General features: G+C 39.1%; 1 protein-coding gene across 2 annotated transcripts; it reads right to left on the bottom strand.

The window, feature by feature from the left end:
* Positions 1 to 980: 980 nt before the first annotated feature.
* wdr95 (WD40 repeat domain 95) lies at positions 981 to 18,077 on the bottom strand. Of its 2 annotated transcripts, XM_056373317.1 has the most exons (31): positions 17,949 to 18,077; positions 17,174 to 17,432; positions 16,099 to 16,122; positions 15,881 to 15,934; positions 15,705 to 15,788; positions 15,469 to 15,534; positions 14,679 to 14,909; positions 13,881 to 13,966; positions 13,657 to 13,749; positions 13,530 to 13,575; positions 13,389 to 13,435; positions 12,072 to 12,189; positions 11,860 to 11,929; positions 11,135 to 11,375; positions 10,938 to 11,043; positions 10,491 to 10,642; positions 10,164 to 10,266; positions 9,910 to 10,016; positions 9,734 to 9,813; positions 9,574 to 9,628; positions 9,442 to 9,487; positions 8,995 to 9,054; positions 5,254 to 5,416; positions 5,072 to 5,167; positions 4,909 to 4,967; positions 4,034 to 4,166; positions 3,874 to 3,913; positions 3,391 to 3,479; positions 2,641 to 2,825; positions 2,415 to 2,516; positions 981 to 2,290 (listed from the first exon to the last, which is right to left on the bottom strand). In XM_056373317.1, exons 1-30 carry the CDS (start codon positions 18,014 to 18,016, stop codon positions 2,448 to 2,450), a joined length of 3,030 nt encoding a protein of 1,009 aa, XP_056229292.1. In that variant the 5' UTR covers positions 18,017 to 18,077; the 3' UTR covers positions 981 to 2,290; positions 2,415 to 2,447. The 2 variants fall into 2 exon arrangements, with proteins under 2 accessions (XP_056229292.1, XP_056229293.1); XM_056373318.1 differs by lacking the exon at positions 16,099 to 16,122.

The raw sequence follows: 18,077 nt of genomic DNA, 5'->3' as shown, positions 1-18,077 counted from the left end.
ATCACACTGTTTTTCTCCAGGCTGGGTGGAACTAAAACACGTAGATCTGCGGATAGCTCTGACCTATAATTAAGAATATTTTTGACTTCCACTTTCAAAATTGCACTTCTCTCCTTCCCTCTGTAGGCGCTTATGGTTGTTCAGGTTGGAGGACTTGTTATACTCACAGAGCATTCCTGAATATCTCAGAGCTCCCAATCTATGTGTGTATTTAGGTTATGGGGGTAGGGCCAGGTGCTGATATTTGCTGTAATCAAAAAATACATGTGGCCTATATAACCTCCACTGGGTTACTCCCGTAATTATCGTTTGTTAACATTAAATTGCTCGCCCTCAAACTTTCCCTGTATGAGAAGGAGGCAGTGGTGCTACAGTGTGTGTGTGTGTGTATCTCTGTGTGTGTGTGTGTGTGTGTGTGTGTGTGTGTGTGTACAAACGATGATAAATTGCAGGTTTTTAAGACCTCCGTGGGTATGATTTCTATGAACCGTAGCCCCACACAATATAAATACCATTGTGACAATTTACTTGATGGACTGTGCAAAATGCAATTGTATGCGCTCACTGTACAACACCTCATTCCCTCATTTTGTTTTTTTATGTCACACTTTATTTTGCCTCTACAAACATGACTGTGTCTGCACTCATACTGTGTGTCTCACTTTCCCCCTGCACATACCTAAAATGCTCTATTACCTCTATTTTTCACTGTCTGAAATATTACTTCTCTTACAATTTAGTATACACTCTTATTAACTATCATGAGTCTGTCCTCTCTGTTGTGGCCTAATCAGGTTGTTTTAACTGTGGTAAACTCCAGCATCAGATACATCTCTCACTTCCTTGAAAAGTATAGAGCAGGTAGAGAACAGCGAAACCAAGGATATTAAATTAAACTGTAATGTGTAACATGATTAATTTACAACACATGACAAATTTGAAAGTACCCAGGCTTTTATTATAGCACAATGTATGCCAGAGCACCTTCACAAGATCATGGATGAAATATTTATTACACAGATAATACATCATATCTTGAAGATAAAGAAATGTTTTATGCAAACTAGAGCCATTATCACTCAAACTGTGTGATGAATTTTATTTTTCCTCTAATGTAATCATATTTTCAGAATCAGGTCTGGACGGCTGGCTCAGAAACATTCAATTCTCCGTATACCAGCCAGTAATTCTTCAAACTGATATACAGCAACAACCTTGCTGGCTCCTGCTGATAAGTCCAATATTCGCATGAGGGAAATATCTGCCTCTTTAGCTACTATGTTCACCGACCAGTCGCTAACTTTGACTGTCTTCTGTTTGGTGCTGAGCTACCGGTGGATTTTAGAGCTTTTTAGCTACAAACATCTGCCGACTGTGGCCAAAAAAACACTATGTGAACTGCAGCTGAAGGTTGTGTGCCTCAAAACCCAATCAATATGCTAAAAGATGCTATAAAGCTTTGTAGAGCTGAGAGGAACTGCAGAGTTTGGTCATAATTCTCACTACTATCATCACTACGGGGGACAGTCTTTCACATAGGTGCTTTAAGGATGAAGTATCTGTAAAATAATTACAGGCTTACGTTAAATATTTTGCAAGGTTTTTTATAAAGAATTTATAAAGAATATCGATGATCGATTTCTTCCTATTGCTTTACACATTAGCGTGTTTTTGTAGAAAATCACTAAACTGATTCACTTAAGTGGCAGGAATACTGAGGAAAATGTGCTTCACAGCCTGAAGTCATAAATGTCAAAGTCATCACTGCTGCTCTAGTCTTATTGTAACAATTTGCCAACCCATTTTCACTTCATGCTAACACTAAAAAGTGGACAGTTGTGTGCTTCAAAATGTGAACGAGAAAAGCCTGTAATTTGTGTAAAAGCACTTAATTTCTTCATTCAAAGCATCTTAACGTTGCAGTCCACGTTTTCACACTTTCATTCATTCATTCATCTTTTCATGGTCTATTCTTGAGAAAGCCAGTTCAATGTGATTACATACAGCCATAATTCTCACTATTATTTCATTATATTTTATTTGGCTTTGCTCTGGCTTTGTACAAATGGATGCTGCAATGACCCAGTTTCCCAAGTGTGATCAATGCAGTTTCATCTTATTCAGTTGACTCCAGTTCCTCAGTGCTGCTTATGAGCGGATCAATATGAAAGAGCAAGGGAGAGGTCAGGTCTTACTCTGGTGTTTGGTGACTCCGCGGTGCCAAAGCCTTCCAGAGCGCGGTGGTTTGATAGTTTGTTAGCATGTATGACAATGATGACCAAGACAGGGTCTGAAATGCAGAAGAAGACACACTCGCTCTAGATATAAATCTGTCGCATTTTCAGTTGAGTCTGGTGTAAGACTTGCATTGTATATGTACAGTAGTCTTTGCTGTTGCAATGGTTACAACTCACCCAGTGTTGTGTTCCTCTGGGTAAAACATGCTTTTAATCTTCCTCAATGTCTACATCACGGATGGATGTTGGAGCAAGGCTCAAATTACTGTGAGTCTCTGACTGCAATTATGCCGAAAAGGGAGCAGGCAAAGTTCAGCTCAGTTCAACATTAAGAGTGAAGACACAGAGAGAGGAGCATACCTCACAAAGCTCAGATAATCATTTGTGAAACAATCCGGCTCACCTTTAGCTCCCCGCTGTCAGCCTCAGTCTTGTCAGGATTGACTGCATCAGAGAGGTGTGTGTTTACGTTCCAAATTTCATGATCTGGCATGCTGAGAGGATGAATCAGAACCTCATAGGGGACAGCAGGATGCATCCAGGAAGATGAGATGTGGATGCTCCAGCTCTCGGACTGCCCAAAGGTCCCTGTGGACAAAGACCAAAGTTAAAACTGCGGCTTCTTAAAATGTCACAATGTCTGAATCCATTTGATTTCTAGCCTGTATATATATATGCATGTATATGAAGCTATATTTTTAAGTTAATATTGTACTTATGGTGAGTGCTCCAAAATTAATTTGCGTTTTTTTTTTTTAAGTTTTTTTTTTTTAATTGAAACACTGTAAACCTGGTGCCAGGTAATACTCTAGCGGATGAGTGCTGGTTGTTTACCAGCTCTCAGACAAAGTATAATTAAACCATGTAGTTTTCAGCATGCACTGTACTTGATGGGTACTTAAAGGTTGCAGGGCACATACACACTGTACAGAGAGTGGGAGGAAGGATGGGGACCACAGGGGCCCAACAGTTCATTTTTACCCCAGGGCTCTCTTGTGGGTTAATCCAGCCATGTGTACCGTCACACTGAAATGAACATGCCCATAAATAACAGTTCTACCTTAAGCACTGCACTGCTCAAGATTAATGTCGTTTGCATGAACATTTATAATGTCTGGAACGAGGGGATTGACGGATGAAAAATGACACCCACCTATGAATTCTCCACGTGTACTCCAGAGGCGCACAGTGTAGTCTGTGGATGAGGTAAGCACCACTTGATCATTGTCAACAATCTGCAGGCTGGACCAGAATAAAGAAGCATGAGACGAAATGGGAGAAGGCATTTCCGGAAGAACACTCTATATCATCCACTGTGTTGGTGCATCTGATGGCAGAGGCACCCCAGGCTGCATCTCACCTATACTGATCATCTGTTTAAGACCTTCCCACACACAATCTCTTCTACACTTTGCTTGTCTGCTGCAGCAGGAAAAAGTTATGCTGTTTCTGCTTGTTACCGACACCCCAGACTGAGGATGACTGGTTCCGTTAAGGATACCTATCCCAGGATACAACAAGCTAAAAGTTAATGATACAACCCAAAGTCGAAATGCTGCAGCCCGACACTAATTGTAAGCTAATGACAAGAAGGATTTATGATCATAAAAGACGTGACTGTCTTTATTTCACATACCCAGAAACTCTGCTGGTGTGGGCGCGCCAGAAGGTTTCAGCTGAATAAATGGGAAAAACAGAAACACTCTCAAAATGTGAATTAGCATGTTCTGACAGACAGTGCTTCTTCATGTTTTCACTTTATGTCTAACCAAAGGCAAGAAAAGAATGAAGCTAACCTCTTGGCAATTTCTGCTCTGGGGCAAACTTGTTCATGTTGTAAACATAGATGTAACCAATTTGGTCGGCAGCGTACAGCAGTGTGTCCTTGTCTGTTTTAGCCAGTTTTGTAATCTTTTGTTGGAACCTAGACTGCAAAGTGGAAAAAAAAGCACATGAGTACCTCATGTCATTTCACGGCCAAACAGTATCACGAACGACTCATTTTCATGGCTTAGCGATGGTTCTCTTCCACCCAAAGTAACAGAATAAAAAGGACAAAATCAAACACTAATACAAAAGAGTCCCCCCCCCTGTGGTGACTAAATGTTTCCTTTCCTGCAGACAGATTTAATACATTCCTCTTGATAATAGCCCTTTACCAATAATCAGATATATAATATAACAGAAAATGTGGCAGTCAGGCAAAAATTTATTCAAGACTAATCATGAATAAAGTACATGAAAGTAAGAGCACCTCTAAAATTAAGAGCCATTGTTGCTAGGTAACAAAACACAAATGGGGTATGATAGCGAAGCAGAAATGTTGGTTTTAGGGGGTTTTGTGCGTCTTTTGTGGAAAATGTTAACAGTTTTATGTTACATAGCCTAAAAAGAAAATTTCTGCTTTCTTTAGGAGTATTTCATAGGCACATATCCAGATGCCCCATATTCATCCACCACCCAAAACTAAGGGTGTCTGCTTTGCATAGCTGCAAGGAAGGTACCTTCTAGTTGAGCTAAGCAAAGAAACTGTGCTGAAACTGTACACTACAAATTAGCTTATTCTTTAATCAGCGCTTTTGGAGACTATAGAAAGGAAAGTAAAACCAAAGCTCTATTCCTTGATATCTAAAAGTCAAACTGAGGAACGTTGTCTAGTAAAATATCTTACAGCTTTGAAGCTGCTCACAAACTTTCCTCCACTGAGCATGTTCCAGATATTTATACAACCTTTAAAAAGAGAAAACACATAATTAACACTGTATTCAAAGAAGTTGTGGGAGGCTGTAAAGTGCAATCATGCGCTGTATTTAGCGCTGTTTATTAACACTGACCCGTGGTCCCAGAGGACAGGAGAGCTGTAGCTGAGGAAAACTGCTGCAACTGGAGGTTCTTTAGGAAAATGATGCTCTGAACACTTGTGTCCGGCCCTACATAAAGGAGATAAATGCAACATTCTGGTCACAGGGGAGTTTATCAAAAACAGTCATCACTCACTTTGAAGCTCCAAAATCACCTTCAACATTTGGGTGTTCAGCTGAACGAGGACTGACAAAGCGACACTGTATACGTCCAGAAACCACGTTCCACACTATAATCTCGCCATCATAACTGCCGGTAGCCAGGAGAGTCGGAGGACACTGCGCCACACAAAGGATGTCCTCATTATGGCCGTTTTTCTGAAGAAAAACAAAATGTGAGTCTCCCTAACAACTGGAGCATAAAATGTTTATTACTGCCAAGGCAAAAATAATATGCAGTTCAACACACCAGATGATATTAACTTCCTTTTTAGTCATGACTGAGTTATTATAAAGGATTCCTAACTTTGCTTGCACATAAAACTATATAGTGTATTACTTTTTCCATCTCTTCCATCTTTTTAGCTGTCTGCTTGAAATGTGTTAAAGCTGCGAGTTCATGTCTTAGCTGGCAAGGAAAGAAATTTGTGCTGTCTCCTTCTCTAAAACCAAATTATATGTTTGTAACAGATGAAGCCTGATGTGGCACTAATGTAGAGAATACTTTGGAAAAACACGCTCATTTCCTCTCCTCAAGAGTTAGATGAGATCATTGATACATATATCTTGTCTGTATGGTGAATATGAAGCTACAACATCAGCCCACTACTTTATCTTAGCACAAAGATTGGAAGCAAACAGCCTAAAACAACAGCATGTTCGAACAGAGCCAACCAGCTTGCAGCAGCTAGCAGTTTCTCTGCGTTTTCAGCTGATGGTACCAGACATTTCACAGAAACTTTTACAAAATTTGAACTTATATCCCAAAATACTACTATTTCTTTAACCCCGATCGAAGAGTTTGCACACCTCACAGAATAAGTGGACGTCTCAAAGGTCGCAAATCTGTTAACCAAAAACTTCCAAGAAATGTTTTTCTGAACAGCTACAGAGTCTCATTAAACAGCGGAGAGGGAAAATGTTTAAAGATGACTTATTTCAAGGAACATATGAATATCAAAGAGCTTTAACTGACGCTTTGGTTTCAGCTTACAGTACTGTGGCCAAGTGTGCCACACATTTTGGATCAGCGACTGACTTGATGTCAAAACCCCTGAGCGAGCTGACAAGCCAAACATTACTCCTGCCGCTGCACCTCACACTGATACAAAGTGATTCATCTTGTTCTTTATGTGCTTATTTCTCAGTGAACCCAACAGGAATATTTGCTTGGAGCGATGCTGCCAACAAGAAACTACACACCATGAACCAAATCAGGAAAAGCAGATGGCATTTTTGAACCTATATTATACTCGATGCCAAAGCGAAATATTTATCTGAACTGGGCCATGTTTTAAAATTTTAATGAGAAGCAACACAAGACTGACCATCTGGAGGAACAGAAAAATTCAGAGAGAACCCGAGGCGGGTGGATAAGGGAAGGAGACCTATATATATGGAACAACCCATTGATCTTCCTGCTGTAGGCCATTAATGAAAAACAATTTCAAAAGAGGGCTCTATAGATAATCAAAGGGGTCTCTTTTCTTAGCAGCCACTGTAATGCAATCTTTCTGCTCTGTTAACAGGCCTTTTATGGAGTGAAAGTAACCACCAGCCATAATGAAAGAGATGGCATGGGACTAAGCATCACATCTTTCAATGGATCATTCAGCATTAGTCTGAATCAATTTCCCTCTTTTTTAACTATTAGAGGTAACCTGACCACGTCATAATGGTAACATCAGTGGAAGGAACTGTAATCTATTGTGTAATATTATTGGGGACTAATAATAGTACAGCTTTGAGAGTATGATTGACCTTCAGAGAAGAAGGTTGTATTCATCGTTGCAAGGATTTTATGTGCTAATGGAGTCAGATTTTGCTTGGTTTTAAGTTCTTATGTGAGGAGAATTTTGTTTTTAGTGATATATTCTTACATCTAATGGCAATGGTATCAGATGGTAAATCGATAATGGTGATTTTTCCTCCAGCGCTGACATCAGATCAAAATGTGTCCCACAAAATCTGCTAAAGCTAATGACATTCACATCAGCCTCACATGTACCGTGTAGTGCTAATTAGCATATGTTAGCATGCTCACACAAAACTAAGAGGGTAGATATAGTAAAAAAGTACATCTATGAACAGCAGCATGTTCTCTTTGACATTGCGAGCATGTTAGCATGCTGACATTAGGCTTTAGCTCAAAGTACTGCTGACAAAGTGATTCATGATGAGAAATAAAATTCAGTGGGGCCATCAGCTATGAGACATGCCTTGGATTACAAACTATGACTATTCAGAGGGTTGAATGATCAGCATTTGTAATGGTGACATTATTTCTTGAAATACTTTAGATGTTTCCCTTTACTATAATACTCTCCAATTTTATGACTGATATAATTTCATGTACAGACAAAAACACACCACACATTGTTGTGGGAGCACAGAGGGCATTAATGCACACCTTGTGTTCTGAACTGCGTCAGTGATAAAAAACCATCCTTACGTTTCAGTGAGAGCTCAGATTCTCTGGAGCAGAGCCTGTCACAAACTACAGGTGTACTGGCAGGTCAAAGCTTGGCTGCACTGGGAAAAAGCTGTGTGATGTGAAGACATCAACAATGATGTGTACAGAAAAACACACACACACACACACATATATATATACATATACAATATAGATAAAGGAACATGATACAGTATGTATTACTGTAATACAGTATGAATAGAAACTGAGAGAAATGGAACAAGGAAGGAGGAGGGATAAAAGGGAGATGGAGGGATGTGGTAACTCACTGCTTGAGTTAAAACATTTTTCTGCAGGCGGTGCTGCACAGTAGGGCAGAGATCAGGGAGGCTTTGTTACCCATCTCTCCCTGAGCTTTCCATCCAGTTAGCAAAAACGCTTCTTAGGACCAAAGACTACAGTGTCCTCCGTCTGTCTGTTTCAAATTAACGTAAAACCAGCAGGGAAGCTTCATCTTCACTGCTCTTTAGGTGTGAAAGTGACTGAGGTGAAGCACAGAACTGGTCAAGCACTCCTGCTATAAAATGTCCGTAGATGGGTTTGACAGGAGCAAATGGACTTTTACATTTTATTTTAACTAAAACAGCAGATGGAGTCTTATAATATTATATTATAATATTATAAATTATATCTTTATTATTATATGTATAATATTATTTGATTACTGTTACAGATGCATTAACTCACAAGCAGCATTTTGATTGTGTATGTCTCAATGAAGGGGCAACTACAACTACTTTCTATAACAATAGATCATATTTTATAAGCTGATTATATGCAGAATGGTAGAAGAATAGAATGGTAATATTCAAAGTACCTCAAAATTGTACAGTACACCTAGTAACTAGTAAGATAGTTAAGATAGAAGTGGATTGTCATTTCATTTTATAAAGATGAAATGAAAACCACATCTGTTTATGCTATGAGCATTATAAATAGATAAATAAGGTGGTAACTGTATAACTACAGAGCTAGCTGACACTGAGCGTTTGCCTGATGTGTTTTTGATCATGCATTCAGCTCAAAAACAAAAAGACACAGTTTGTCCTCTCGTCGCTTTCAGCACAGAGAGCTGTGCTTTTTAGAAATGGAAGAATAACGACTGAATCTTGCCACCACTGTCATGCCGTCTGCCTGAAATAAATGTCACAGGGGGGAATACAAACTCTCATTTAGAACCCGTTGAACTGCTTATTATTTTGTCCTGCCTGAACATCTTTTTCTCAAAGTTATTGTCAAGACAGTTTTTTTGTTCATTAATCACCAGATCATCCTGCCACGAAGGCTTCGGCCTCTGGACATGATGGAGGTCCTCAGGTATGTCCTGACAAAATAATAGGAGACATTTTACACGTCAATATAACATTTTGGTTTGGTCTCTTCACAAAAAGCAACGGCTTGTAGAAAATCAAAATTCTTGTTATCTTGAAGATGACGAGAAGAGTCTTTCTCCATGCAACAAAAATGTGCACATTTTTCTCTCAATTGTCTGGTTTTGTAATGAAATTCAAAACAGAATATATGTGGCATGAACTATCAACCTTTTTTTTTTTTGCTGTATCAGAATGTCAGCTGTTAATGACAATGTAAACAAATGCAAATGGGATGCAATATGATGGAGGGATGGAGGAACTGGAGAAATAATGGGAAAGGGATTTCTGAAATACAACTGACAAATAATAGCTCAAATTCTCTTTTCTTTTATACTCACTGTGTAAATGTCAATCTTCCTGTCACGGCCGACAGACATCACATAGCTTCAAAAATAAATTGCACAAGCTCAACATGGATTCAAATTTACACTGAGACAAGAACATTTGCCAACTACCACATCATTACTTACCAGTTCCTGTGCACTTTCAGAAAGATGCAGTCGCACACCTCATGACATTCACCGTCTACAGGAAAGATTGAGCGTGGTTTTTCACTATTACTGGATAATATAGTGTTTAAAACTTTTTTTGTTTTGTTTTCAGAGAATCATGGAAATTTACAATACATACCCCTCTTTAGTGTCTTTAGGCACTGACCATTGTTGAAGTTCCAGATCTTCAAACATCCATCTCTTCCGCCCGTGATGAGTCTGCAAACACAAGAGCACACTGTAGCATGATAAAGCAGTGGTTGAACATGTTTTCTGAACAGTGAAACATTTCTCAGAGTGCTTCATATACTGTACCTCCTCCCTCTGAGGTCAAACGCCATGCACGTGACGGCAGACAGATCAGGTGTGCCGCCAAACTCGAAAACCTGACACCCAGAGTCAAAATCCCAGACTTTCACCACCTGGAACCGGTAACATTTTCATTCAGTTGTGTGTCACATTAAATGATAAGGATCAGGTTTCCTGTTTTAACACAAACCAGATTCATTCTTGGAAATGTGAAGCTGGTCATCTGTGTCAGTGATGTTGTCAAGTGCTAATTTACTCACGGATCCTTCAGTGCAGCTGACAACTTGACGAAACTCCTCACTGTATCCGCAGCACATTACAGGCTCATTATGTGAAACAGTGAGGCGACTGCAAAACTGTGGCCTTCAGAGGAAAAAGACACTAAACTGAATGACAGCAAGATGAATATTAAGGAGATGTAGTCGTCTCTGTAGAAAAAAAACAACAACTTTAAATCTGAATCTTTTGGGTAAAAATAGGATGTTCAATCCTCCAATCTTCAAAAATCATTAGCTGTCGTACAATTTCACACACCATTATCCATAAATGAGCACCTTCGAATAAATCACATAGGCATGACAACCAACCTGATCTTTAGGGAGAGCACGGCCATGCAGTCTGCTGCAATGAAAAGGGATTTCATAGCAGACGAATACGAGCATGCAGATATGTCACCATGAATCCCGCTCGCTTTGGGGTCTGCTGTAAACAGGCAGCACTGGTCTTGAAGATCCCAGATCTGAGATGGGAACAGGTGAACAGCGATGGAAGAAGCATTTGTATCATTTACTGAAATAAAAGTAGCAATATCACACTATAAAAAACATAGCATTACAAGTAGAAATCCTGCATATAAGATTTTACTTAGCAACTTGAAGTATCAAAAGTAGAATACTTATGTTACTAGTAACTTTCCACCACTGCTGGTGAACTGGCCACTGTAGTTTGTGCATTTACAGTAACAAAAGCTTTATTCATTTCCATCATTTGGAATAAAATCACAAGTGAAACGATAAATGAGTCAAATGAATCACTTTCACAGTGCTGTCGATGGAGACAGAGAAGATCTGACTGTCCTCTGAGGAGATGCAGAGGTAGATGATGGGAGCAGAGTGGCCTTTCAAAACACCAGTTGGTTTTCTTAAAATAAAAAAAGAGCAAACAGGAGGTGTTTTTTTTTAAGTCAGTGTTAATTGTTTTAAAGAAAACCCACAGAACCGTGGTTCCTCACCCAGAAAAATGCGGGTTCCACATTCGTATGAGTCTGTCCATGCCTCCAGTGACCAACAAGCTGCGCTTCTCACAAAGATCAAAGGCCTTGACACCTTTGTAAATGCTGAAAACCGTCTGGTCACATGATGCCCGGACCTGCGGAGTCCAGCTCAGTTGGACCTTCTTGGTCTTACCTTCATAACAGGCCTCTCTGATCTCACTCAACTGCTGCTCCGCGTCCGTTAAAGGCAGCACACAGCCTCAAGGAGGAAAAAAAAACAACGATACAAAGCATCAATCTAAACACGCTAAGGGTAAGTCATTATCAGAATAAATGAGCAAGCTGAAGCTGGCAAGTGGACATGCCCCACGTGGACGAACACACACACACACTCTCTCACACACACACACATGCTGGCATTGATTGGTGAATTAGTGATAGATGAGTCATTATGAGTCATCCCTCACAGCTCTCACACCAGGCTGCCACATATTCAACACAAGTATAATTACTCATATTGTACTGTAACTCATCATTTTCATCATGCATCATATTATTTATATATTTATTTATTTATCCGACTCTTTCATTAGTGAGACCATGTGTGCAAGTACATGTCAGTATATGTTTTACATCCAGGAGACATCAATAAAAATCTTGGATTGGTTTCTCTTTTTCTGCTTGCGCTGAACATAATGCCAAAAAAGAAAAAAAGCCAAAGAAAAAAGTAAAAGATAAATTACCTATGACAAGAGAAGAAGATTCGTCATTTGATGAGGAGACAACAGCTTGGAAACTTTGAAAATATTTAGCCTAAATTCAGAGAGAAGAGGATTATCTGTTCATAAGATTAATAAATAAAATGCCAAACCATTGAACAATATAGATCGTCAAGGAATTTCTACAGATATTAAAATGTATGTGTACATATATGCATGGCGATTTAAAATGTCACCTGTGTCACCCAATCATTATGAACCTTCCATCTGACAAATGTCACATTCGGAGAGACCACTGCGTTGTCGATCGCTATGCTGGGTATGTTTTCAGCCTTTGTTAATTTATTCCATAATCTATAAAAAGAGAAGTTGAGATGTACAGTCAGGCCTGAAACCGTTCACATTTTCTGAGCCTCACATATGTACACTACATATAATTCCGTGATTGGCAGGGAGCCTATAGGAAGCAAAGCTATAATTTTCCACCACAGCTTTGAAGTGTCCGTGCTAGAACAGACTCAACCCTGCTATTTTTTGTCAGCAGTTCTTATAGTCCATGCTCTCTGCTCCAGTGTAACCTGAGCAAAATAACTGCATGATCACAGTGTGAAAGACATGCCATGAATCACACATTACGCCTTCTCCAGCTGAATAGTTTGAAAGGTGCCACATTTAACTGAGAACCTTTTACATGGTGTTGGACACAATTTCAATGAGTCACCAAGTGTTGACTCATTAGAACAACTAATACATGATACAGGACAAAAACACGAAGAAGTCAAAGTAACTCTTAAATTGTTAAAAACCTGAGAGGTGAATACCTTCTCTCAGTGTCGGCTGCTTAAATAAAACAAATTTACAATGGAGAGAATTAGAGACTCGACATTTTAATCCTAATTGTGATAAATAAATAAAACATATTTCATTATACTATTGTAAATATCTGTCTGTCAAAGCTCAATATGTCCTATTTTTGTGATTTCATTTTTTTTACACTATAAAGAGGGAAACTGCATTGGAGTACTGGTGTATTTAGTAATTCAAAAATAAGCCTTAACCATGTAAAAAAAAGATAATCTCCACTATTGGAAAACTACACATCTGATTAAGTCATTCACATTCTGAGTCTGACGTGGTATTCACTGTGAAATGTGCAATGACTGCTGTGACTCCTACGACTGTTATTTTGCTCAGGAATCACCGAACATACAGTGAATGCATCTCACTGATAAAAAATATATATATATTTTTTTTTTTTTTTCAAAACAACAAATTCCTTCTGATTGGCCAGGAACATGGTCTGGTAGGGAAACAAGAAAGTCAACAAATCTGATTGGCTGTTATTGGTTGATGTCTCCTGCAGATTCAGCTGTGGAACCTAGTTGTGTAAAAAATTAAAGAATCTAATCACTGACTTTGAAAAGCCAGCAGACTGTTGCTGGAAAAGATGCTCCAAATGTTCTGGTTGGATGATACTGTAAAAATACTGTATACTGTATATACTAATAATACTGTTATAATGGAGATATGTGTATATAGAAAAGCACAATTACCTGAGGGTATCTCCAGCTGAGGATATCAAAATGATAGTCACACATCCCTGAGACACAAAGACGAAAATTAACCTCAATCAAGCAGGATATAATAAATGATTTTAGTCTCATAACTAGCTGGGGTTTTAAAAAATGACCTACCTCTGTGTCTCCATACAAGATACAGCATTTATCAGGACCAGTGTAGCTATAGGGAAGAACACCAACCATGATGTGGGACTTATTTAGACATTTTGAAAGTATGTTCACATGCAGCTTCGTTGCTCACCCGTAGTTTAATGTCAGAGGAACTGTGTCTAGTGCACTGATCTGGCAATAGGGCTCCAGAGTGGAAAGCTCATAAAGCTGGATCTCTCTGTCACTGCAAGATAATGAACACATGCACAATAAACAAACATCTCATAATCTGGGACCTGCAGATGACAAGAATAATAAATCTGCTCAATAAATGATCCGGTCTTTATGTCATTTTGTTACCAACTTTCTTATTACCCTGTTCCGATCATCAGCTTGTTGTACTCTGCCATCAGAGTGAAGTCACTTGCCCACTTTGACTTCCTATTAGCAGGTCCTTCATTCTGTTAGAAATAACAAAGCCATGTGCTGACAACGCAGACTTTCATAAAACTGTAGTCTACATAAAACTACATTTACACCTGTATTCAAAAGAATAGATTTGCAATAATCAATTTGTGTCAATTTGTCAGAGATGCTTAGATTCAGCCATATTGGATATAATAGTGTAAAGTGGTCAGACATAATACCACCTGTACACATGGACAATATTAAAGTCTATTGATATTCTGTTTTTTTTTTCTAACTCATACTAAATCCCATGAAAAGCAAAAATGAATTTATTCTATTAACAAGTATTGCCTGGTATATCTTATTTTGCTCACCCAAAGCACTGTAGTTTATTTTGAGTCAATGTGACACACAGTGTCCTGCTGCTGTAAATACGCACCCGTGCAGCAAATGTCAACTGCTAAAAATAGTCCCCAGCAAATTCACTGTTTACTCCTGTTTGAATAACATTTGCTAAAAAACTGCAGTGCTTTTCTGTTTAAGGAAAAGTGATCAATTGTTAAAAATTTAAGTAGTCTATATATTTGTGAGCCATTCTATAAAGATTTGTGTCTTCAGCAGGAGCCAGTCCCACAGAGAAGGTGAGGAAATCAGAAAGCATTAAGAGACTGACTAACACCTTGTTGGTTTTGGTTTTCTCACAGGATGTGCTGACAGCGAGAAAAATATAAAATGACACCAGAGTATTCAGGTAAATTTACATACAAATATGTGTTTGGTCTTCTGGGGTTTAAGCTCAGGACTCCAGAAACAAACAGCAGCATCTTCTCGCACTGTTACAATAGTGGCATCATGGGTGGAGTGGATGTTGATGATGGGGATGCCATGTCCCAACGCCTTCATAGCGGCAGGCAGAGTAAAAGCCACCTGCTTTCTGCGTCTTGCATTTTCCTCCTTCTCTTTGTGCTCCTGCAGCATGTGTGTGCAGAACTGACCCTGCATCACATGACTGTGTGTTAGAGCTGTTAATGTTCAGGTTGTGAATCCTGCATGTCCATTCTCATGAAAGTGAGTAAAATTGTGGGATTAAAAACAAACTATACTATACTATACTACTACTATAGATATCTACACAAGAAATTTCTTCTATAAAGCAGGACATAATTTTTCAGCTTTGCAATTCACAATCTACAATAAAAAGACAAACAATCCACCAAAAGAAAACATTTTTTTTTAAATTGAGTCAAGTATTACTTTGAGTTCATACCAGTGTAACCATTCCCACTGCCTTTGATTCAACTCAAGTTAGGTTACAGTCAACTTGGCCCTAGAAAAGCTGATTTAGAACAAATCACTGTGTTCAGGTTAGTTCCAGTCACACTTGCTCCACAAATCCTTAATAAAATAATCATGTTATTTTTTCATATAGTGGCCTAGCTTTTTTTTTCCTGGTGTTATAGAATTCATGAAAAAGTGTTAGAATTCAGGCAGTTCCCCATACACTGAATAAAATGGTTGCATGCTCCACAAGAAACAAATATGAGTGCCATCTCACCCATGAAATTCTTCCTTGGCCTGAATAATCAATCTTCTTAAATAACCCTTGAATCTGTGCATTGCTCTGTGGGATTCAAAGAACAAAAGAATAAAGTACAGTGACACTTATTCTAAATGAATCGACTAATTGCAAATGCTTGTCTTTAATTGCAAAGGAGCGAGACACAAGAGAGCACAGTGATGAGAGAGTCTGAGCGAGAGTATGATAGAAAGAGAAATGTCACACTGTCTTACTGTGTTAGGCAAACCCAAACACTTCTTCACTATCCGTCCAAAATTCTTTGCATCGATGCATCTCAAGCCACCCGTTTCAAAGTCCTTTATGAAGAAAAATACAGTCAAATCTTCCAGGAATGAATGACCAGACTATAAAGTGTTTAAAATTTTTTTTTAAAAAGTTCATAAAGTACCTCAAATGCTTCTTTCAGTTTCCGGAGGTTGTCAAGCGATATCGTCTCATCAATCTTATTGGAGAGAGGAAAAGTGATGACGTTATATTATGACATTAGCCTTAGTTACTATCATACAAGATAATTATGAATTTTACAAGAGAAGAGCACAATGCACAATGAAACAAGTAATTAAGTTTAACTGCCAATTTTTTTTTTATCCACTTAAATCCACTCACCAGGAAGTTCATAAAGTCTGAGTGCTAAAGATACAAATTAAGGTTAGAGAGGAGACATTAACAGTGTATTCTTGCACTGAAAACTGTGTAATTGTCAGCACACACAATTAGGGCTGCACCTCTGAGAATTAGTGACTATCTGTTGTGGCCACAACAAGCCACCAACGGCTACGACACGTCCCTGAGATGCTCGCACAAGGCCAGATGACAGACTCTCTGCTCTCTGTGTTAATGGCCTTTCTTCAATTTGCCACAGTTTCCTGGCAACGGTCCCTTGATCCATGACACTCTTTGATCTATCATTAATAAATAACAGGGATAAACAGCCTAATTCCTCAAGGATGTAACTAGAGTCGAGGTTTCCCTGCGGTATCTCCTGAATAGCTGAGATAATTATTTAATCAGTCAGAGTGATGGGAGCACTGAAAGTGTTCACACAACCTCGACTGCTCTCCAAATCCCTTTATTAGAGCTACATAACTTTGAACTCCTGAGCCTGTTCCACTTAATCTGTTATGGCACATTATTCATTACATTAAGCAGGAGAGTGTGACTGACATCTGCAGCTGGAGCCCACAAACTTCAGCTGGAACATTTGCACCAGCCTCCTACATCACTCTATCATTCCTGTCAGCTTGAAAGCTTGAATTTGAATCTGGTGGGCTCCTTTTAAGTAGTTGGCTCAGCAACTATGTTTGTTTTACTTTGGCCTGAAACATGGCCATCCCCGGGCTCTGGGATAGATTGTCCTGGCCGTTGCACTGTCAGGCTGCAAGTAAATTGATCATCAACTTGATTTAAAATGGCATTTTTGGCATTACCTCACATTCATTCAGCTACTGGTGAGATATGAGATGAAGTTGAGTTTAAGCACTTTGGAAAGAGTCTGTAAACTGGCAAGTGTAGCAATGTAACACTCTAGTGACACCTTGAGGCAAAAAGCAGCAACTTTAAGAAAGCCATGAAAACACAACAATTTAGACTTCAGATGACTTGTGAGATGCAGAGATAGGTTTAAACAGGTCACATTTAACTCTCTAATTTCACTTTCTGATAGCTGTTTTGAGAACTGTACCTTGAGGCTGCAGAGTCTGCGAATCGAATCAATACTGTGGTGTTGCCGTCTCATGATCGGAGCCTTATCTCCGAGTGTGACAGAGTGTCTTCGCCTGTTCTGTTTCAGCAGCTCTCGCATCAGCCATTCAGGCTGCTCTTTACTGTCCTCGCTCACTTGTCTCTGTGATGAGAAGTCATCTGCTACTATCTCACCCCAACATCCAGGCCCAGAGGTGTTTCTCATCCTCCTCCCAGTATCCTTCAGTTCAGAGAGGATGCTGGAGGAGTTGAGATTATATTTTTATTAAATGCATGCACTGGTCTTATAGTACACTGTTGCTATAGGTGAGTGTTTTGACTGTCGTGAAAAGCATATGAGAAAGCGCTTATTATGTCTTTACTCGACTTAGGCCATCCTTCGTGTTTAGAAACTCTAAAAAAGAAGTGCCAGTGGAAGCTACACACACATCAATGTAATCTTAAGACTGTGATTATGAGTCCCATATGAACAGACTTCCTGTATTACACTGTTACTACTCGGTCCTGCCACAGATGGCAACTCAAGCACCATGACAACAACAAACATTTTCTGAAGAGGATAGAGATCAATGCACGACAACAAGACAAACAAGGGGAGGCCTCAACCTACATTATCCCCTGTCAGTGTCACAACTGTTAGTGTAAATAAAACATGCAATTAAGATAAATTTGGTTTTAAATTCAAAGTGTACTGAACATGCACTTAACATGTTAAAATGTGACTTACTCAGGAAAACAACAAAATAGCAAATTACCTGGTCACATGTTGGGTTTCTAATCTCCCAGAAGCTGAGGAAGAGCGAACCTTTTGCCCCAGTGGCATCCTTGTTAGATGGTGTCTCAAAATGTTGACTTCAGAGCAGCACAGTTCCTTAGTCAGACAT

This window comes from Seriola aureovittata, chromosome 4 (genome assembly GCF_021018895.1).
Source record: "Seriola aureovittata isolate HTS-2021-v1 ecotype China chromosome 4, ASM2101889v1, whole genome shotgun sequence".
Taxonomy (NCBI): Eukaryota; Metazoa; Chordata; class Actinopteri; order Carangiformes; family Carangidae; genus Seriola; species Seriola aureovittata.
This window is presented reverse-complemented; position numbering and strand designations above follow the sequence as displayed.

What these genes read in the sequence shown, in the direction of transcription:
- wdr95 (XM_056373317.1), bottom strand. Translation starts at nt 18,016, where the DNA reads ATGCCACTGGGGCAAAAGGTTCGCTCTTCCTCAGCTTCTGGGAGATTA. An exon ending in ATCTTCTTCTCTTGTCATAG is followed by an intron (nt 11,376 to 11,859) that starts GTAATTTATCTT and finishes TTCCTCCTTGAG; the next exon opens with GCTGTGTGCTGCCTTTAACG. An exon ending in CCATCGACAGCACTGTGAAA is followed by an intron (nt 10,643 to 10,937) that starts GTGATTCATTTG and finishes TTCCCATCTCAG; the next exon opens with ATCTGGGATCTTCAAGACCA.